At 54.4% G+C, this 21,533-nt stretch overlaps 2 protein-coding genes across 5 annotated transcripts in view; both read left to right on the top strand.

The window, feature by feature from the left end:
• The first annotated feature begins 5,158 nt into the window (after window positions 1-5,158).
• LOC101415200 (E3 SUMO-protein ligase ZBED1) lies at window positions 5,159-21,073 on the top strand. 4 transcript variants are annotated; one of them, XM_058292179.2, is made up of 2 exons: window positions 5,159-5,318; window positions 11,684-19,518. In XM_058292179.2, the coding sequence occupies exon 2, from the start codon at window positions 11,741-11,743 to the stop codon at window positions 13,832-13,834; it is 2,094 nt and encodes a 697-aa protein (XP_058148162.1). In that variant the 5' UTR covers window positions 5,159-5,318; window positions 11,684-11,740; the 3' UTR covers window positions 13,835-19,518. The 4 variants fall into 4 exon arrangements, with proteins under 4 accessions (XP_058148162.1, XP_058148164.1, XP_058148163.1 ...); XM_058292181.2 differs by having other exon boundaries at window positions 5,166-5,318; window positions 11,687-21,073; XM_058292180.2 differs by lacking the exon at window positions 5,159-5,318 and adding an exon at window positions 9,838-10,007 and having other exon boundaries at window positions 11,687-19,518.
• DHRSX (dehydrogenase/reductase X-linked) overlaps window positions 5,180-21,533 on the top strand; it is a 212,012-nt gene continuing 195,658 nt past the window's right edge. The window contains exon 1 of the mRNA XM_058292186.2: window positions 5,180-5,303. Coding sequence (XP_058148169.1) covers window positions 5,209-5,303 — 95 coding nt within the window. The 5' untranslated portion in view covers window positions 5,180-5,208. The remainder of the gene's footprint in view (window positions 5,304-21,533) is intronic.

Genomic DNA, 21,533 nt, shown 5'->3' with positions numbered 1-21,533 from the left:
GTGTTTTTTCTGGCGGGCGATTTTGCTGGACGCGTGACTCCCGCGTGTGTCCTGAAAGTGCTTTCCTGGTGTCCCTGAGTGCAAGAAGGCAGTGGCACGCCTTAAAGAGAAAACACGGCTGTTCGGGCATGAGTCACAGTGCCATGGATTGTGAGTTGAGTGTAGAAGAATCAACACGATCTGGTGACTTTTTAAACGCAAACACACATAAAACCGGGTCACGTATTGACCAGCCGATGAAAATATTGCAAGCAGAAAGTCACAGAAACTCTGTATTTCCCCCAGGAGTTCAGTATTTGCTAATTCTATGATCATAGGGACTTTAAATAGCATAATTACCACAAACAAAGAATCAACGGTTAGAGTTTATAACGCCTCCCATATAAAGCTAAGCATGTTTTAGTCTGCATTCATGATTTATATTCATTATTATTATTATTATAGCCTCTTTTTTCCCTTGAAACTTAGACTTTTCTGTGGGCCCCTAAGAATATCAGGGACCCCTTGCATTGGGTCTTTGGTACCACATGGAGAGAGATTGACCGGGTCGACCAGAAGGCTCCTAATGACATGGCGCCATCTTGACACTGGATGAGTCTTTCTCTCTCACCCTAATGGGTCTCCACCAGAAGGTCCCATGTCCCCTAAGCTACTCCCAGGAGATTTCCCAGCTCAAGCCCTTGCCTCTTTGAGTCTAGGGGAATTCAACCTTTAGTGGTAGAATCATAAAATCTCTGAGTGGAAAGGATCCTGGATCATTGTGCAGTTGGCCAAATATTGTCCACTCCCTCCTGACGTGTCCACCATTGAATTCCCTGGAACCTGTGAATACAAACCCTTACGTGGCACAAGGGGCTAAGCAGATACAATTAGGGTGATGGGCCTTAACACAGGGAGATAACCGTGGACTACCTGGGTGGGTCCAATCTAAGCACTGACCCTGGAAAAGCAGAGAACGTTCTCTGGTTTGAGGCAGAGAAATATGGCGGGAGAGGCAGCCAGATTCAAAGCGGGAGAGGGCTCGGCTGGGCATTGCTAGCTCAGGGGTGCACAGACCTGCAAGGGCCATCCTTTGAAAGGCCAGGGCAGACTCCCCAGTTAAGAGCCAGAAAGGAAATGGGACCTTAGCACTAGAAATGCAACCAAGTGGATTTGGCCAAAGACCTGACTGAGCTTGGAAGCGGGTTCTTCCTGGACGGTCCAGGTAAGACTCCAGTTCAGTCAACACCTTCGACTACACCTGGTGAAGAAACTCAAGCAGGCAACCCTGGCAATACATTGCGGCAATGAAAGCTGCTAAATCTGTACTGATTTTCAGGGCAGCAATTGGATCCAAAGAGACGTGGAATTCAGCACCCACCATGGTAAAGGCAGACCTGGGGAAGCGGACTTGGCCCAGTGGTTAGGGCGTCCGTCTACCACATGGGAGGTCCCCGGTTCAAACCCCGGGCCTCCTTGACCCGTGTGGAGCTGGCCCATGTGCAGTGCTCATGCGCGCAAGGAGTGTCCTGCCACGCAGGGGTGTCCCCTGCGTAGGGGAGCCCCACGCGCAAGGAGTGCGCCCTGTAAGGAGAGCCGCCCAGCGTGAAAGAGAGTGCAGTCTGCCCAGGAATGGTGCCACACACACGGAGAGCTGGCACAACAAGATGACGCAACAAAAAGAAACACAGATTCCCGTGCCGCTGACAACAACAGAAGGGGCCAAAGAAGAACATGCAGCAAATGGACACAGAGCAGACAACTGGGGTGCGGGGCGGAGGGAAGGGGAGAGAAATAAATAAAAAAAATACAGGGAGGCCTCGCTGGGGTCACTCACTTGGCTGGAAGCACCTGGAGAAGACCTCAGTTCTCTAAGGATAGCATTAAAGCACAGACACTTGGAGGACAGCGGCGAGGGGAGGGGGTCTTGGAGTCTGGACCCCATCCTTTTACCTGCATTGCTTTTTGACAACCGACCCACCAGCAATCCCACCCATCCCATGGTGGAGGGACATGGTGGGCCAGAATAAGATGCACCCTGACTGCTTCGACTTGGACACCTGCATCTATGTGGGGCTCCCCAGAGCCCCTTCCTGGTGGGAAGAGGAGTGGCGGCTACTTTGACTTTCCCCGAAGCCCCTAGCAGGTGCACCTGGACACACCTGGGCCAGCCCAAGCCCTGGTCTTGGTATGGGATCCTCGACAGGCTTTCTTGCCTCAGTTACCCTCATGCGAAGGAAGGGGTTGCGCTCTGAAGGCCACCAAAGGCGGCTCTGGGTCTCCCACCCACCTGGCACTGGTGCCCACCCCAAGCTGGATTTGGACGGGTGCAGCCCTGAGCTGGCAGGTAGTCCTACTGCTGGGCGGGGTCCCGGGGGGCAGGACAGTTCTAGGGGTGTCTGGTTGGTTTGTGGATACAGCCGCTGGGTGGAAGTTAGGGTCTCTGCCGAGAGTTTTGAGGGTACCTCCTGGGGTAGCGGGTTCCGGTGGGGTCTGCGTGGACTTTTGTGGATTTCGATGGGGGGTCTGGAGGGTTTGTGTGTGACTGGGTGCAGGAAAGTGTTCCCCAGGGAGGTGGAGGCTCCCAGAGGGCATTTGGGTGGGGGCCCGGGGTCCAGGAGGGGGATGGCCAGGGGCAAGGGTTGGGGGAGGAGGGTCCATGCATGGTCCTGGTAGGTGTCGGGGTGATGGGGGGCTCGGCGGGGGTCCAAGGGGGACCTGGGATTGATGGGGTCTGGGTGAGGGTACCCAATCCTTTGGGGGACCCTGGCAAGGGTCTAAGGGGGTGCCTGCAGGGGTGGGGGGATGGGTCTCATGGGAAGGGCTCCCTGCGGGACTGGGGGAGGGTCCCAGTGGGTCTCTCACTGTCCTGGGAGCGTGGGCGGGGCTGTCTGTGGACTCCGAGGGGTGTGGCAGGTCTGGGGTCCCGGCGTGGTGGAGGGTCTGGGGTCACCGCGTGGATCTGCGTGGGGCTCCCCGCAGCTGTCCTGGGGTTCCGCGGGGTCGCCTGGCTGACGGCGGAGGTCTGGTCACTCCTCTGTATTCTGAGGGGGCACCTGGCGGCTCTGCTCGGCGTCTGGGGATCCCTGTGGGCGTCCCCACTGGTGTCCTGGCTGTGCCTCGGCTGCTCCCAGTGGGAGTCTTGGAGTCCCAGAGGCAGGCTTGGGGGTCCCAGCAGGGCTGGGGGTGTCCGCAGAGCCCCTTGGGGCCGCGCCAGCCTGGAGATGGACGGGGCGGTGGCCCTGGGGGAGGGGCGGGGGCACGGAGGAGGTGGGTGGTGGTGCCCTGAGGGGAGCAGGGGCCCTGGGCCTGGGGGGTCCACCCTGGCGCTAGGAGGGGGGCCGGCCCTGGCTTTGGTTAGCCCTGGGGTGGGGGTGTGGGCGGCCCGGGGACTGGGAGTGTGGCGCTGGGAAGGGAGGGTTGGCCCTACTTTGGGGGGTTGGCCCAGGTGCTGGGGGGGGTTGGCTCAGGCGCAGGGGGTTGGTCATGGTGAGGGGGGGGCGCGGGAGGGGGCGGGGGAGGGGGTTTGGCCCAGGCACGGGGTGGGGGGTGGAGAGGGTGGCCCTGGTTGAGGGTGGGTTTGGCCCTGGCGTGGGGGGAGTTGTCCCTTGTGCGTGGGGGTGGCCTGGGGGTGGGTGCCGGCCATGCGCCTAGGGGGTCTTGGCCCAGGAGGGGGGGGGAGAATAGGGGGTTTGCATTGGCCCTTGCACTTGGGGGCGCGGCCCTGGCGCCGGGGGAGGGATTTGGCCTAGGTATTGGGGGGTTTGGCGGGGGGGGGGGCCCTTGGCTCAGGAGAGTGGGGAGTGGTTTGGGACCAGGTACTGGGCGGGGGTGGGGTGGGGGGGGTTGTCCCTGGTTGGGGGGATGTTTGGATCTGGTCTGTTGGGGGGGGGGGTTGGCCCAGGCGCTGGGGGAGTGCTGGCCAGGCGCCTGGAGGGGGGGCGGTTGGACCTGGTGTGTGCGGAGGGGGGGTTTTTTGGCCCAGGCGCGGGGGGAGGGGGACACTGACCCTTGCGCTTGGGGGCCCAGCCCTGGTGCGCGCGGGGCGGGGGTGGGGGTGGTTTAATTTGGCCTAGGTCCTGGGGGTTTGGCCCAGGTGCCCCCCTGACCCGGGCGCGGGGTGGGGTTGTCCCTGGTACGGGTGGGGGGCAGGGGGGTCGGTTTGGCCCAAGCGCGGGGGTGGAGGGGGGGTTTGGCCCAAGCGCGGGGAGGGGGGGTTGGTCCTGCTTGGGGGAGGGGTTTGGCCCAGGTGCTGGGGGGTTCATTGACCCCTGCGCTTGGGGCGCGGCCCTGGCGCGGGGGAGGGCTTTGGCCTAGGTACTGGGGGGTTGGCCCAGGTGCTGGGGGCTTTGACACTGGGGCTGGGAGGTTTGGCCCAGGCGCGGGGGGGGGGGGGGCCGGATTTGGACCTGGTCTGTGCGCGGCGCGGTGCGGTGTGGGGGTACTGGCGGGGGAGGAGTTTTGGACCTGGTCTGTGCGGGGAGGGAGGTTTGGCTCAGGCACGGTGGGGGGGGGTGGGCGGTGCTGGCCAGGCGCCAGGGGGGGGTTTGGACCTAGTGTGCGCGGGGGTGGGGTGGGGGGGGCATTGACCCAGACGGTGGGGGCGTGCCGCCAGGCGCAGGGGCGAGGCGGGGGGGAAGGGGGCCGTTTGGACCTATGTGTGCCGGGGGTGTTGACCCCGGCATGGGGGGGGGGGCGGGGGAGTTGGCCCAGGTGCCGGGGCTTTAGCACTGGTGCTGGGGCTTTGGCCCTGGTTGGGGGGGGGTTGGGCCTGGTGTGTGCGGGGTGGGGGTGCCGGCCTGGCGCGGGGTGGGGGGTGGGTGGGTTGGACCTAGTGTGTGCGGGGGGGGGGGGGTCTGACCCAGGCGCCGGGGAGGGGGGGGGTTTGGACCTGGTGTGTGCGGGGAGGGAGGGAGGTTTGGCCCAGGCACTGGCGGGGGGGGGGGGCTGACCCAGGCGCTGGGGGTGCCGGCCAGGCGCCGGGGAGGGGGGGGGTTTGGACCTGGTGTGTGCGGGGAGGGAGGGAGGTTTGGCCCAGGCACTGGCGGGGGGGGGGTTGGACCTAGTATGTGCGGGGGGGGCTGACCCAGGCGCTGGGGGGTGCCGGCCAGGCGCCGGGGGGGTGGGGGGGCCCGGCCCCGGCGCGGGGGGCGGGGGCGGCCCGCGTCGCTGCGCGTTTCCGCCGGGCTGGGGCGCAGAGGCCGGCGCGGGCGGAGGCGCGGGGCCGCCATGTCGCCTTTGTCCGCGGCGCGGGCCGCCCTGCGGGTCTACGTGGCGGGCGCCGCGGTGGTCCTGGCGCAGCTGCTGCGGCGCTGCCGCGGGGGGCCCCCCCGAGCCAGGTCAGCGGGCCGGGGCGCGGGGCGCGGGGCGCGGGCGCAGCCGGGAGGGCGGCGGCCTGGGGGCGCGCGGGGAGGGGGCCGGGCGGGGGGAGGCGCGCGGCGCCGCCCCCGGGTGACCTTGGCGGCTCCCGGGAAGGAGGGGCGGGGGGCGCCGGGGGGCAAGGGGCGCGCGGCTCCTCCTCCTGGGCCGCCCCCGGCCCTCCCCGCGCGCGCGCGCTCCGAGCGCCGCCCCGCCGCCCCCCTTGACCGCGGTGGGCCGGGGTCTCGTCCGGAGCAGGCCGCCCCCACCCCCTCCCCGGGACCCCCGGGGTTGAGCCGTGAGCGCTCGGCCGCGCGGGCCCCTCGGCCTGGCGGGGGGCGGGGGGGGCGTCCGCGGGACCCTCGCCCCCAGCCCGGGATCGGTAAGGACCGGCCCTGCCCGGATGGGGCGCGCGGAGCGCCCCGGGAGGGGTCCCGGGCGTCGCCTCTTGGGCCCCAGGGAGCCCCGGAGGTCTTAGGGGGAGGGCACTTCCGCTCCAGAGCAACTTTGTTTCTCTGGCTTTTGAAAACATTCTCCGAGACAGCGGATCTCAGGCTACTTCTTGGTTTATTCTCGCATCCAGGGCTTCCGAGGTGCATTTGTCCTTTTTTTTTTTTTTTTTTTTGACGTGGTGAGAAATTAAACCCAGTAAACTTGTCAGCCTTTCTGCACGAGAAAATGTAGAAGGAATAATAACCCACCTAGTAGATATTCAGAAAAACAAACGTTTAAAAAATGGGAAAGCTGTTGTCCAAAAACAACGTTTGGAGGGAAGTGTGGCCTTGTTTCCAGAGTGTTGCAAAGCGCTTTGATGTCAGATATTCTGGCCAAACAGCGGAATCCTGGGCCTGCTCCTGGTTTCAGCGTTGTGGGGTCCCGCTTAGGCAGGGGACCTCGGAAAAAAAATCCCCTGGATCCTCCAGAGAGCGCGGCAGTGAGCGCAGAAAAATTGTATTTTAAAATTATTGTGAAAATAGTTTAGATTCCCTCTCCCCCCAACCTCTACCTAGGGAAACTAATCCCTTAATTTTGTGTGAATTAAGCTTTCACTTTCCTTGTAGAGTATACTTGAGTGTTTGAAACAGATTGACTGCTATCAGAACTGAATAGAACTGGTAAGAAAAAATTAGTACCTGGCTCCTTCTAAAGATTAAAAAGGACCTGTTTTGCACAGATTGGTACTTTGAGCACTGGGATGTAGGGGATGGGGGCAAACGTTTACCCTTTCAAATCAATAATCTTTTGTGAGTTGAATAACTCTTTGGAGGCTCCATGAACTGGTGATGCACCTGGAGATTGAGTTTATCTAAGCAATTTTCCTCCCAGGTCCTGCTAATGAATGTCTGTGCTCACGCCAAAGGCATATTTACACCGAGAATCGGATTTAAACTTGGCAGTGTGGCTGCAGCCACAGAAGCAAACTGCGTGTCTTGAGAACATGCCTGTTACACACCAAAAATCCGTGCTGCGTACTGTCCACTTGTTGGTTGTAGCGAAGGGGTTGTTGGGTCAAGTTGCGGTGGCAGCCGGTCTGTCCTCGAGCAAATCGTATTAATATGTCAGAATTGGATCACTTTGTAGAAAGACCGGTATTCCGAGTTTGCGCTCCTCCGGAGTAAAACGACTCCTTGGCAGGTTGGACATTTTATTAAAAATTTTTTTAAAAAAATTAAATTTTTAATTTTATCTTTTTTGTTTTTAGGATTAAAAAAAATAATGATGGAATATTAGTGACTTCTCTGCAAGGGCCACTCTTTCCTCTGCCTTTTTCTGAGTGGTTTCTAAACGGCAGCACTAAACCACTGACCACATGGCTTTCAACTCTGTCCTCTTCCCAGGGCAAAGGTCACTGAGACAAACTAACAAAGGGGCCACGTTCCCCGGTTCACGTGGTTTGTGCTTGGTATATTTACTTAGAACTGCAAGATTAAGTATGATCCTAGAAATTTTAAAAAGGGAAATAAATAGAGTGTGCATGTTGCCTAATTTGAATTACATGGCATGAAAAGGAAGTGCTAAAGCAAAGTACTTTTAATTGCTGTTTTCTTAAAATTACTTCTTTCAAAACAGGATAATTGGAAATGAACGACGGTCAGCGGAAATGCCTTCATAGAGACCGTGGGTTAGGAATTCTTGTAAGCGAGTAGATCCTTGGCTGCCTCTGTATCCCAAGGACCCGCCACACGCAATGAGATTGTGGTCTCTGTCAGAGTTTTAAAAATGCATCCTCTAATTAGCGTGTTTAGTATGCAAAAGGGACATCGGCAACTCAATCCTTGGCCTAAAACCGAAGGAAATGATCGCCCTGTGTAAAGCACGTCTCTGCTTGCCCTTCAAAAAGGGATTGCCTGTTGGGAAAGAAATTTCTCTGATGGGTCCCTACGTTTAGAAGAGGAGGGGAAAGGAAAGATGTGTTTAAGTGAGCAGTTGAGCCACTGCGCAGATTTTTCCTTGAAATCTGAATAGGAGCAGGCTTTCTGGTGTGGAAAACGGCCTTGATGCTGTACCGGACGAGGGAATTTTGCCGGCAAAGAGCAGAGCCTCTTAAAGAACTCTGTTAGGGCTCTTTGTTTTCAAAGGGGGAGGGTAGCTGAGTTTTTAAAGCTTGGGCCACTGTACTTTTGTTTTTGTTTTTTTTTCTCTGCAGTTTGATATTTAATTGTAGGTTTATGCTTATGCTGATAAAATTTACGTGTGTACTCACATTAACATCTAATTATTAGTGATGAATTTGCTATTTTCACGGCTCTCAGTGTAGTCTGAAAGTGTTTATTGATGTGCTCCCTGTAAGTGCCGACTCACTAAACTTTGTGTGCTTTCTCCCAGCCCCCTGGTGAGTTGGCAGGCTGAGTTCTGGGCCTTCTCTAAGGGTTTTCAAAAGAGGAAGTGTTAAATGCACGGCTCGTTCTTGCTGGTTTTGTACCTCTGTGCTCACCGGCCCGTGACGGAGGAGCCTGGCGAGGTGACGATGTGGCTTTCCAGCTCGTTCCTTTCAGGGTCTCTTTGGGGTCTCTGAAAGCGCGGACCCCACGGCACTTTCGTTTATGTGGTTGAGAGCCGCACCTCTCTGACGCCGTAGATGATAAAATGGAGACATTTAGAATGGAGCCAACGATTCGTTTAAATGTGGCAATAACAACCCCAATGCACGTTATGACAAATAACCTGTCCTTTTAACTAGAAATCAAACGTTGAGAAGAGCGGGCCCTGCTTTGCGTGTTGACGGCTCTTTTTTTTTTTTTTTCCCCTGCCTTCGGGAACGACGGCTCTGCTCTCCCCTCTGCATCTGAGTTCTGAGTATGGCGTTGTTGTGCGGGTGGGCGCGTGTGAAGAGAACCCAGCCCCCCTCACGAGTATGAAGTTGGAACTGGGGGGCTCTCAGGGACCAGTCTCAAGGTGTGCTCGGGCCACGAGGGGTACAAAGTTTCTTGGAAGAAAACTTCTTTATTCTTGACCCCAAGTGAAGCAATCTGCACAGGTGAATGCTTATCGTCCTTGACCACCTGCCGTTCAAGTTGGTGTATTAGCCAGAGAAAGAGGTGCTGATGCAAAAAACCAGGAATTGGTTGGTTTTTATAAAGGGTATTTATTTGGGGTAGGAGCTTACAGATCCCAGGCCATAAAGCATGAGTTACTTCCTTCACCAAAGTCTATTTTCACGTGTTGGAGCAAGATGGCTGCCGACGTCTGTGAGGGTTCAGGCTTCCTGGGTTCCTCCCTTCCAGGGTCTTGCTTCTCTCTGGGTTCAGGATTCCTCTCTTTCCAGGGCTTGCTTCTTCCTGGGCTCAGGGTTCCTCCTTCCTGGTGCTTGCTTCTTTTTCCTCTGTGTGCTTACTTCCCAGGGCTCCAGCTTAAGGCTTCAGCATCAAACTCCACCATCAAAACTCAATCATCAGAAACCCCTCAACTGTGTCCTTGGCCATGTCTTTTATCTGTGAGTCCCCACCCACCCAGGGGCAGGGAATCAACACCCTACTAGCACAAGAGGTTTACATAATTACTTCATCAAGTAAACCCATGAATCCAATATAATCTAATATGCCTAGAGGAAAAGGTCAGTTTGCCAACATAATCCGATTTTTCTTTTTGGAATTCACCAATAATATCAAACTGCTATAGTATGTAAAACTGTCCTAGTGTGCCTAGCACCCTTGTCCAGCCGCCGTTCAACTTGGTGTGTGAAACCCTCCTAGGGTGTCCAACATCCTTGTCCAACTGCCATTCCAGTGGATTCTGTGAAACCCTCTTAGCGCGTCCACCATCCTTGTCCAGCCGCCGTTCAACTTGGTGTGTGAAACCCTCCTAGTGTGTCCAACGTGCTTGTCCAGCTGCCATTCCAATGGACGCATCCAACATCCTCTTAGCGCGTCCGGCATCCTTGTCCACCTGTCGTTCAACCTGGTGTAGGGAACCCCCTTAGCACATCCATCTCTCCTTGGGGAATCCTCCCCCTCTGCGAGTCCACGTCCTCTGGATTCTCCATCTTGGGCATTTATGCAGGGGGAGCGGGTGCCTTCCTGGGAGTTCCCGCCTCCGGGAAGAAGTTCCTGCGTCAGGGATGGAGAGCTGCGCTCCGGATGCCTGCCACCCTTCCAGCCCAAAACACGACATAAGGAAAGCGTCATCGGACGGCCGAGAGCAGGGTCCTGCTGCTTGCCGGTTGAATTGTGGTGAGTCCTCAAGGCAGCAGGGACGTGCCAGCACCTGAAAAGCAGGTGCATTGCGCAGAGGGCGCTCCTGGATTGCTTTCTTTGCACCTGCGGCTTTGGCGTTTTCCCTCTCCAGGAAGCCTTGGTTATATAGGATCCTCTCGGTTTTCCCCCTGGCATCCTGAGGGTCCGTGGCTCAGCTCGTCAATTCAGTACAGAAGACGAGTCTAGAATTGCTTTGCAGACGTGGGTCCTCCAGCCCACCCTCTGCCCGCGGCACCGCCGAGCCCCTTAAATTCCCTTCTGGTGGGGCACCGTGGGGCGCCCCCTAAAAACCTCCCTGTTGGTGGGCTATAGCTGCCCATAGGGTTGTGGGAGGTGTGCGGGGACCCTCATCCCCTGTGCGGAGGGGGTTGAGGCAAACACTCCAGTCCCTTTCCTGTTTTCATCCTTCTTCCTCTGGACGCCTCCCCAGCTCTGAGGAAACCCCGAGGTTTAGCCACCTGTGTGCCAGAGAATGGATCAAAGCTTGTGGGCGTCCCCTGCCATCCTTGTGGTCCAAAATTTCAACGATGAAGCCTTCTATGTTGTCCAATTCAATTAATAGGAAATTGAAATAGAGCGATGAGTTTAAAGGTTAGAAATAGAATGCACACTCATTTAGGAATACGAAAATCAAGTGAAAATAAATTGTATTAAAAAATCACTATTATAAAGCTTTGGTTTTGACGTTTTGTCTTTCGTCATTGTAATAGGTGTTGCCCTGTATGTACAGTGGCAAGGCGCTTTCTTTCATTGCTTCCTCAGTGTGTACATCCTTTCTTTTCCTTCGTTTTTAGTTTGGTCTTCAAAAACGTTTTAGTTCACGGTAAAGAACGCTGATGAAGGGAGCCCAGCTGCCCTTAGCTCCCCCAGGGGCCCTGAACTGGGGACCCCAAGGGACATCCAGTTGTGCCACAGCTGGCTTCTTGGTCCTCAACATCTCCTCTCTCCTGGAGCGCCGAATAACCTCTATGCCGGCGCAGAGCAAATACGAGTTTCCGTGTGCAGGTGGGATCCTCTGTGGTCCAGTAAGCGATCTTGTGGCATTGAGAAATTCGTTGTGATGGAGATAGAGTCACAGCCCATCCTGCGCTCATGGAGCGGTGGCTGTTTTGAATGTAAAGTCTGAAAATGTGCTAACGCTTTCTTGCCAAAACGTAAGACTGCGGGAGGTGCCCGGCGCACAGATGTGACTTTGGCGCGCTATAGAGAGCGGGCATGGCCGAGGCGTGGAGGTGATTGTGCGTGCATGCCTGCTCGTGGGCTCCTGCAATGCGAGGATTGCCGACTCACCTCCCCTCCCTGGTTGTGCGTGGCGGACCGTGGAGCCCTAAGAGTTGTAAGGAGCATCCGTCAGAATTTCTGTACTTATAAAAATAACCATCCTTTTCCATCCCTCTGCCATCTGCTGCTTTGCAATAACCAGAAAGAAAGAGCCACCTAACGCCTTCCTTTGCAAGACGCCCCCCCTCTGCTTTGAAAAGGCAGGACAGATTCCAATTAGGGCACCGGGCCCCTCCGCCAGTTGCCTCAAAGCGGAGCCAGACGTCGGGGCTGCTTTGTCACACGGCTGCGTCCCAGGGCTCGCTGACTTGTGGTGCCTCCGTGCCCAGGGTCCCCACTCTGACGCTCTGTTTTGTCTCGCTGCTTTCTAGCAGGTCGTCACCCATGAGCGAAGGCCGAGCGGGCAGGAGGCCCCCGGCGGCAGCGCGATGGACAGCAAGGCCCCGGAAGGCTCCGCCGCCGACCTCAAGCTCGTGGCCCACCCCCGCGCCAAGAGCAAGGTGTGGAAGTACTTTGGTTTCGACACCAACGCAGAGGGATGCATCCTGCAGTGGAAGAAGATCTACTGCCGCATCTGCATGGCCCAGATCGCCTATTCGGGCAACACGTCCAACCTCTCCTACCACCTCGAGAAGAACCACCCTGAGGAGTTCTGCGAGTTCGTCAAGAGCAACACGGAGCAGATGCGCGAGGCTTTCGCCACCGCCTTCTCCAAGCTCAAGCCCGAGTCGGCCCAGCAGGCGGCCGCACAGGACACGCTGGCTCCCAAGCCCGGCCACGGCTTCGAGGGCAAGAGGCAGCAGGAGCTGACTGCCGCCGTGCTCGGCCTCATCTGCGAGGGCCTGTACCCCGCGTCCATCGTGGACGAGCCCACCTTCAGGACGCTGCTGAGGACCGCAGACCCCAGGTACGAGCTGCCCAGCCGCAAGTTCTTCTGCAGCAAGGCCATCCCCGAGAAGTACGGCGCCGTCCGCGAGCTGGTCCTCAAGGAGCTCGCCGACGTCGCCTGGTGCGGCATCTCCACCGACTCCTGGAGGAGCGATAACCAGAACCGCGCGTACGTGACGCTGACCGTCCACTTCCTCGGCGCCGGACCCGCCGGCTGCCTCTCGGTCGGCTCGCGGTGCCTCAAGACCTTCGAGGTGCCCGAGGAGAACGCGGCGGAGGCCATCACCCGCGTCCTCTACGAGGCGTTCATCGAGTGGGGCATCGGCGCCAAGGTCTTCGGGGCCACCACCGACCACGCCAAGGACGTGGTCAAGGCGTGCTCGCTGCTGGACGTCCCGGTGCACATGCCATGCCTGGGGCGGACGTTCGACGCGGGCATCCGGCGGGCATTCCAGCTGCCGCAGCTGAACGCGCTCCTCGTCCGGTGCCGCCGACTGGTGGACTACTTCCAGCAGTCAGCCGTGGCCATGTACATGCTCTACGAGAAGCAGAAGCAGCAGGGCGCCGGCCACTGCATGCTGGTGAGTGACCGCGTGGCCGGGTGGGGCAGCTCACTCGCCATGCTGCAGCGCCTCAAGGACCAGCAGTTTGTCATCGCCGCCGTGCTGGTGGAGGACAGCAACAACCACCACCTGATGCTGGAGGCGGGCGAGTGGGCCACCGTGGAGGGGCTGGTGGACCTCCTGCAGCCCTTCAAGCAGGTGGCCGAGATGCTCTCCGCCTCCAGGTACCCCACCATCAGCATGGTCAAGCCCCTACTGCACATGCTCCTCAACAGCACGCTCAACGCCAAGGACACGGACCCCAAGGAGATCAGCATGGCCAAGGAGGTCATCTCCAAGGAGCTCTCCGGCACGTACCAGGAGTCGCCCGAGATCGACATGTTCCTCAACGTCGTCACCTTTCTGGACCCGCGCTACAAGAAGCTGCCGTTCTTGTCTGCCTTCGAGCGGCAGCAAGTGGAGAACCGTGTGGTGGAAGAGGCCAAGAGCCTGCTGGACAAGACCAAGGACGGAGCCTTCCAGGCCCCCGAGGACAAGCTCTTCCCGCCGCCCGAGGAGCCGCCGGCCAAGAAGCCCGCCCTGGCGCCCACGCCGCCCCCCACGTGCGTCATCAACAGCATGCTGGCGCAGATCTTCTGCCAGTCGGGCGGCGCGGAGGACCAAGAGGAGTGGCACGCGCAGGTGGTGGAGGAGCTCAGCAACTTCAAGTCGCAGAAGGTCCTGGGCCTCAACGAGGACCCCCTCAAGTGGTGGTCGGACCGCCAGGCCCTCTTCCCGCTGCTCCCCAAGGTGCTGCAGAAGTACTGGTGCGTGGCCCCCACGCGCGTCTTCCCGGAGCGGCTCTTCGGCTCCTCGGCCAACGTGGTGAGCGCCAAGAGGAACCGGCTGGCGCCCGCCCACGTGGACGAGCAGGTCTTCCTGTACGAGAACTCGAGGAGCGGGGCCGACGGGGAGCCCCAGGACGAGGACGAGGGCGAGTGGGGCGCCGACCAGGAGCAGGGCTTCCCGCTGGGCGACGCCGTGGCCCTCGGGGGCGGCCTCTTCGGGATCAGGGACGGTGGGTTCGTGTAGGGGACGCGCACGGAGGGGGCCGCTGTCCATTCTCCTTCTGCGCGCCCCTCGGTCGCTCGCTTCTCGCGGAACCGGTGGAAGAAGGATGAAAAGGGGAGAGAGCGGCGGAGAGGGCGCGGCTGTCTGCCGGGGCCGGGGCGTCCTCTCTCCTTATTTTGGAGTCAGAGGAAGACGTCTAGATGCGTGTCCTGGCGAAGCCCCCCGGTTAGAAGCAGAGCCGGGGTGGGGGGAGCTCACGTCCCACCTGAGTCGTTCGCTCGAGAAAGACCCGAGCCCAGGGGCCGGCGGGGAGCTCAACCTGAGGGATCCACAGATACAGGAATATGTGTTTACGTTTTAGCCCAAGAAGGGTCCTTGCCTGGGCAATTCGGGAAACATTCAGCAAAAAAATAATAAAAGATGCCCTTGAGAATTCAGAGACACGGTGAAAAATGAAAGGAAAGTAAGCCTACGATGTTTGCCCTTGTATGTACATATCTGAAGCAAAAAAAAAAAGAGGTGTGCATGGGTTACATCTTCTGTCTCATCCTCTTGCTGAAATTCAGTGGGTCTTTCTAAGCCACCTCTCGGTTTTGGGACAGAAAAATGTCCCTTCTCTGCCCCGAGGGTCTTTTCTCTTTTTCCTATTTCTCTCTTCACCTCTCCTTTGTGTTCCTGCCTCTAAATTCCCACAGATAGAGGTGCAATTTGCTGTCTATTATGGGAAAGGACTCTTGACTGGTCTTTTAAACTCAGTACCCGCTGGAGGGAAAGGGGAGGGGGCAAAATTAATTTAAAAAAAGCCTACCCTCCCCCCCAGGATCCATTTGGGAGGGGGCACCTCTTCAGGGAAACATGAAACGTCCCCAAAACATAGGCGAGTCGTTTGGAAAGGACGGTCTCATCCTTCTCCCCTGACCCGCACTTTTAATCGGAGTTACCGCCCCAGAACAGCCGGTGACTTCAGTTGGCTTTGAGCAGGGCGCAGGTTCAGCCCCAACCGGGGGCTGGACGCTTCTCGAAAATTAACTACAAAAAAAGCCACGGGGCCAGCGCTTTCTTTTTTTTTAAGGAGACCCCCCCTCCCTGGGGCTCTGTCTCCAGGCTGGAATTCCCAGGCTGATGGCAGATGCTGTGCCCTTGTTCTCAGTGAAAGGGCGGCGGGAGAGGGCGCAGCGCGGTGGCTTGGCAGGTGTCGGTTTCCTGCTCCAGGACGGGCAGCACACGTTTCCACTCCCCTGGGCTTGATTTTGTAGCCCCGGCCCTTTCAGCTTTCTGCACATCGTTTCCTTTTGGAAAGCATCGTGACAATGTATCTTTTCCCAGAAGCTGCTCATCTTTTTCATTTTCATTTTAGCCCCGGTAGCCACTTCTGCCCATTGCTCGTGCTGCTGCTTGTCGATCGCTTCAGAATTGGGTTCTCGTCCGGGCAACCCGAGAAATAAATTAGCTCCTCCCTCATTTGTCTGATGTCTTTCCGTCTCAAGAGCTCTTTATTTGTGTAACGTCACCAGCCGGGAAAGGCTGCTGGTTTCAAGAAAACTTTTTTAGGCTTTCTACAGAAGTCGATCTGGTTCTTGGAAACGATCCAGCAGAAGATGCACGTTGGGGGCTGTTTTGTGTCGTAAGATCTAAATAAATGACGCCCTCGGCCGGTGTAACTTCTCCAACAAGGGCAAGTCCTGCCTTTTCCTTCCCTGGATTTCCTTTCCCTGGGAAATGGTGACAAGGTGAACGGTTTGGAAACTGGGACTTTTTTTTTTAAAGTGCTTCAGTCCTGTCTCCCTGCCCTCGCCTGTAAATTTCCCACCTTCCTCTCCTTTTATTTTCTCATTTTTTCCCTCCCTCCCTTCCCTCTTTCCCTCCTCTCTTCCCTTTCTCTGACTTCCCCATGCTCTTCAGATACAAAGAGCCCCAGCTAGAAAGTCAGGACAGATAGTCAACCTCTGACCTACTTTTTCTTTTTAAATTTCCAGCATGCTCCATCTGACCTGCTTTTCACTTTCTGTGCGTTCCTCGTTGGCCTCCTGTGTCTGGCATGGCGGTGATGAAACTTTGTTTTCGTACATGAACTTTGGGAGCTGAAGGAGGCCCGGCTTCAGGCTTCTTAACAAGCGTTTCCACAAAGTTGTTCGTTTTCCTCCGAGAGGAAACTCCTGTTAATCAACTTCCAGATTAATTTCCTTGTGGCCACTGAGAACGTCCACCATGTGGTACGGGACCCGCTTGCTCCGAAGTGGTTTTCGCTCTCTTGCACGCGTGGCTGTGCAAAATAGGGAAAGCCCTATTTCTCAGCTGTTTTTGTTTTTCCTTTTTCCTCAGCAGAAGGGCCCCGTTTTAACTATTTTCACAGCAGTCTGGAGGAGGAAAGGAAAGAGAATCTGGAGAACGATAAGGCTTTTTGACGTTGGTTTTTAATAAACGGGCAGATGGTGGAAGGCAGAAAGTTGGGGCGTTTGGGTGGGGGTGGCTGACGAGAGTGGAGTTGAAGGAAGCAGAGGGGGAAAAAAGAAAAAGGGGGAGCAGAGCTGGGCCAGCCTGGAATCCTGCCCCCCTAAAAGCGCCACCTTTTAGGCAGCCTCTTTCCTACCTGTGGGAATTGCGGATGAGTGCTCTTTAAAATTAATTTTTTAATCATCTTTTTTAACAAAGATGCATCAATAACACAGAATGTTACAAAGGAAAATATAGGAGGTTCCCATATATCCCACTCCCCACACCCCCCATTCCTCCCACATCGACAACCTCTTTCCTTAGTGTGGTAAGATGTGCGTTTTTAAAGTCTATCCCAGACCCCTCTCCTTTTTTTTTTTCTCTTTTTTGGGTCTTTATTCATTTTTTAAATATTACGTTAAAAAAATATGAGGTCCCCCTATACCCCCACCCCCCTCACCCCACTCCTCCCCCCATAACAACCTGCTCCATCATCATGAGACATTCATTGCACTTGGTGAATACATCTCTGAGCACTGCTGCACCTCATGGTCAATGGTCCACACCATAGCCCACACTCTCCCCAGTCCACCCAGTGGGCCAGGGGAGGACATACAATGTCCAGTAACTGTCCCTGCAGCACCACCCAGGACAACTCTGCAAGTCCCAAAAACGCCCCCACATCTCATCTCTTCCTCCCATTCCCTACCCCAGCAGCCACCATGGCCACTTTCTCCATACCAATGCCACATTTTCTTCCATTACTAATCACAATAGTTCATGAATCGAATATCAGTAAGTCCACTCTAATCCATACTCTATTCCTCCATCCTGTGGACCTTGGCTTGGTTGTGTCCACTCCACATCTATATCAAGAGGGGGCTTAGATTCCACCTGGATGCTGGATGCAGTTCTCCTGCTTGCAGTTGTAGGCACTCTTGGCTCCCTGGTGTGGTGGTTGACCTTCTTCACCTCCATGTTAGCTGAGTCAGACCCCTCTCTTTTGAGTGATTTCTTACTATTTTGGAGTGTTCCATCCAGTGCATCAGGGAAACTCTGTGTATCCTCCTGTAAACTCACACACGCCTGTTCTGGACACGGTGACTTCTAACTCCGTCTTCCACTGCAAGGACAACGCAGTGTCTCGTGTGTCCCTCCCCAGATTCTTCTCCTTCAAGCCTTGTGGAGTTTCACAGGGGGAGCTTTCACCCAGCTCAGACACGGGGGTCTGCACACTTTTTTCAGGAAGGGCCAGGGAGTTCCGTCTTTCCGGCTTGGTGGCAGCCAAAGACTTTTCGCCAACATTGCGTACGGATTTTGTGTCGTGAAATGTTCTCCTTTGGATTTCTTCGACCCTCTTAAAGGTGAAAAAGCATTTATGAGCACAGACCCCCCTTCTTAGGGTTTGCCGTAAAGAAGCGATAGACGGGATTTGGCGTCATTTGCAGACTTCTTGGACCCCTGGGATGTTTGCTCTCGTTTTCCCTCCTTTCCGCCGTCATCCCTGGCTCAGCTCAGATGGGGAAGCGGTTTCTTGCGTCTCTTGTACTTGGGTCCTTCTTTGTTTCCATGGCTGAGACTTGCAGCGTTTCTGTCACTGAAATTCAGTAATATATATTATTATTTTTACTGTAGAGCTGGTGGGTGGTACTGCTGGCTTCTCAGAAGGGCTTAGTAAAAAAGGGGGTGTCTCTAAGTAAGCAAAGGCGTTCCTGTCTGATCCGGGTCCTGCTGGGTTGCGTTCTGCCTAGTTTATCCGAGCCCGCGGGCGGGGTGTTATCCGACAAGCCTCACGTTCTTTGAAACTGCTGAAATCACTTTCGGGGGCCAGCCGCTCCCCGGGGTGGAGAAGGTTTGCTGTGAAGCCAGAGTGGGAAGGGCTTTGGGGCCACTTTGACTGTTCTTATTCTGCTTGTGTGGACCCTGGAAAACCCTAAAAAAGGCAGAAAATCCTGAGAAGTATTCTTCATCTATCGTGTTCATCGTAGACTCCCTAAAGAAGCAGAACATCCTGAGAATGTATTTCTTCTTCATCTACTGTGTTCACCTTAGAAACCCCTAAAAAGGCAGAAAATCCTGAGAAGGTATTTCTTCTGCATCTACTGTGTTAACCCAGAAAGACCTAAAAAAGCAGAAAATCCTTAGAATTTGTTCTTGTGCTACGACTTGTGTTAATCGTAGAAAACCCTGAAAAGGCAGAAAACCCTGAGAATGTATTTGTTCTTAATCTATTGTGTTAACACTAGACTCCCTAAAAAGGCAGAAAATCCTGAGACTGTATTTCTTCTTAATCTACTTGTGTTAACCCTGGAAACTCCTAAAAAGGCAGAAAATGTTGAAAAATGTATTTCTTCCTAATCTACTTGTGTGAACCCTAGAAAACCCTAAAAAGGCAGAAAATCCTGAGAATGTATTTCTTCTTAATCTACTGTGTTAACCCTAAAAAACCCTAAAAAGGCAGAAAATCCTGAGAATGTATTTATTCTTCATCTATTGTGTTAACCCTGGACTCCCTGAAAAAGCAGAAAATCTTAATGTATTTTATTCTTCTTAATCTATTATGTTAACTGTACACACCCTAAAAAAGCAGGAAATACATTCTCTGGATTGCATTTCTTCTTGATCTACCTGTGTTCTCTCTAGAAACCCCTAAAAAGGCAGACAATCCTGAGAAGGTATTTGTTTTTCTTAATCTATTGAGTTAACCTTAGAAAACCCTAAAAAAAGCAGAAAATCCAGAGAATGTATTCCTTTTTGATCTATTGTGTTAATCTTAGAAAACCCTAAAAAAGCAGAACACCCTGAGAACGTATTTCTTCTTAATCTACTGTGTTAACCCTGGAAAACCCTAAAAAGGCAGAAAATCTTGAGAATGTATTTGTTCTTCTTAATTTACTGTTTTAACCCTAGACTCCCTAAAAAGACAGAAAATCCAGAGAATGTATTTCTTCTTCTTAATCTACTGTTTTAACCTAGACTCCCTAAAAAGAAAATTCAGAGAATGTATTTCTTACTATATTGTGTTAACGTTAGAAAACCCTAAAAAAGCAGAAAATCCAGAGAATGTATTTCTTCTTAATCTACTGTGTTAACCCTAGAAAACCCTAAAAAAGTGGAAAATCCAGAGAATGTACTTCTTCTTAATGTGTTGTATTAACCCTGGACTCCCTAAAAAGGCAAAAAATCTTGAGAATGTATTTATTCTTCTTAATCTATTATGTTAACCATAGACTCCCTAAAAAAGCAGGAAATACATTCTCTAGGTTGTTTTTCTTCTTGATCTACTTGTGTTCACCCTAGAAACCCCTAAAAAGGCAGACAATCCTGAGAAGGTATCTGTTCTTCCTAATCTATTGAGTTAACCTGAGAAAACCCTAGAACAAAAAATCCTGAGAATATGTTTCTTCTCAATCTACTGTGTTAACCCTAGAAAACCCTAAAAAGGCAGAAAACCCTGAGAATGTCCTTGTTCTCCTTCTCTTCTTTTGTGTGTTTAGGAGGTACTGGGAATTGAACTCAGGACCTTGTATGTGGGAAGCAGGTGCTCAACCACTGAGCTACGTCTGTTCTTCTTGATCTACTTGGGCTAACCCTAGAAAACCCCAGAGAAGTAGAAAATTCCCTGAGACTCTATCAAGAAATCAGTTATGGCAGGATGTCTAGAATTTAAGTCAGGGGTTCTTAAGCAGGGGTCCGTGAGCTGGAATTGAAATTCTAGAAAACCGTTATTCTTGCGGGGACATGTTGGTGCAGGTGTGACCTAGTAATAAATACACAGTGGAGTGGGGACTTGCTAAGGGGCCCGTGGTTTTGACCTGCCTGGCAAAGGGACAGTGGAACGAAGAAGGTGAAGAAATCCCCGCTTTAAACCATCTCCAGCGCTGGGTGTGCAAAGAGCCCAAGTCCCTTCTGCTCGCGTTTCTGATGGAGGACTGCTCTGATTTTTGGCGCGTCCCTGTAGCTGCTCATCCCCGACTTTTAGGACCGACTCCTTCCTCGTTTCTTCGTGCTTACCCTCCGACAACTTTGCATTTCTCTGCAGCCCACCGGCGGCAGCCCTCCTTCGGGGGCCCCATCTTCCTCTGTCCCTCAGCCATCGAGGAAGGCAGATGCCGACGAAGCGTGTCTGAGAGGAGAATCTGATCCCAGCCTTGCTCGGACGGGGTCTGACCCGCTGAGCGTAAAATGCAACAGGCTTGGAGTGGGTGTGGCTCAGTGGTTGAGCTCCTGCCTCCCACGTACGTGGTCCGGGGTTCCTTCCCCGATACACCCTTAAAACCAACCGACAACAAACCAGTGGAAAAACCAACTGTCATTGGGGAGCGGATGTAGCTCAGTGGTTGAGCACCTGCTTCCCATGTACAAGGTCCTGGGTTGAATGAGAAAACCAACTTCCAATGGGGAGAAGATGTAGCCCACGGGTTGGGCACCTGCCTCCCGTGTATAAGGTCCTAGGTTCAATTCCTGGTACCTCCTAGGGAAAAAAGAAAAAGCAATAGGCTCATATACCAGTTGGTGAGAAAGCTCCAGTGATTTCATCCTACAAGTTTGTTTTCCTTGGTTCAGGGTAAAACCTGGGCAAGTAGCTGGAATTCTTTTCTGTGGGAACTCATCTGCCCCTGCAATGGTAGTCTTATAAATTGTATTAAACTCAGAGCAGACAGAGTTGAATATTTACCAACTGCCCTCTACGTTGTTGCTTGTTTTGTACTCTCTTTGGAAGACAATGTAAAGGTGCACACCCACGGCCAGATGTATCAGTCTGCAAGAGTGCTGTAACAAATACTACAGACTGTGTGGCTTAAACTACTGGGATTTTTAAAAAGATTTATTTTCATTTATTTATTTCCTTACTCGCCGTCCTTGTTTTGTATCTGCTCAGCTCTCTGCTTGTCTTCTTTTTAAGAGGCACTGGGATTCAAACCCAGGACCTCCCATGTGGGAGGGAGGCACCTAATGGCTTGAGCCACCTCCGCTCCCTGCTTGCTGTTTCTCTAATTGTGTTTCCTCATTGTGCCTCTTTGTTGCGTCATCTCATTGTGACGTCTTTGGGAGGCACCTCATTGTTGCATCATCTCACTGTGTCATCTTTGGGAGGCACCTCATTGTTGCGTCATCTCATTGTGTCTTTGGGAGGCACCCCATTGTTGCGTCATCTCATTGTGTCGTCTTTGGGAGGCCCCTGAACCCGGGACCTCCCATGTGGTAGGCAGGCGCCCAACTGCTCAAGCCACATCCGCTTCCCCAAAAGGGATTTTTTTGCCTCTCGATTTTGGAGGCGAGGAGT

The sequence above is a fragment of the Dasypus novemcinctus genome, chromosome X (genome assembly GCF_030445035.2).
Source record: "Dasypus novemcinctus isolate mDasNov1 chromosome X, mDasNov1.1.hap2, whole genome shotgun sequence".
Classification (NCBI taxonomy): Eukaryota; Metazoa; Chordata; class Mammalia; order Cingulata; family Dasypodidae; genus Dasypus; species Dasypus novemcinctus.
Note: the sequence above shows the minus strand (reverse complement) of the source record. Positions and strands in the feature narration are given on the sequence as shown.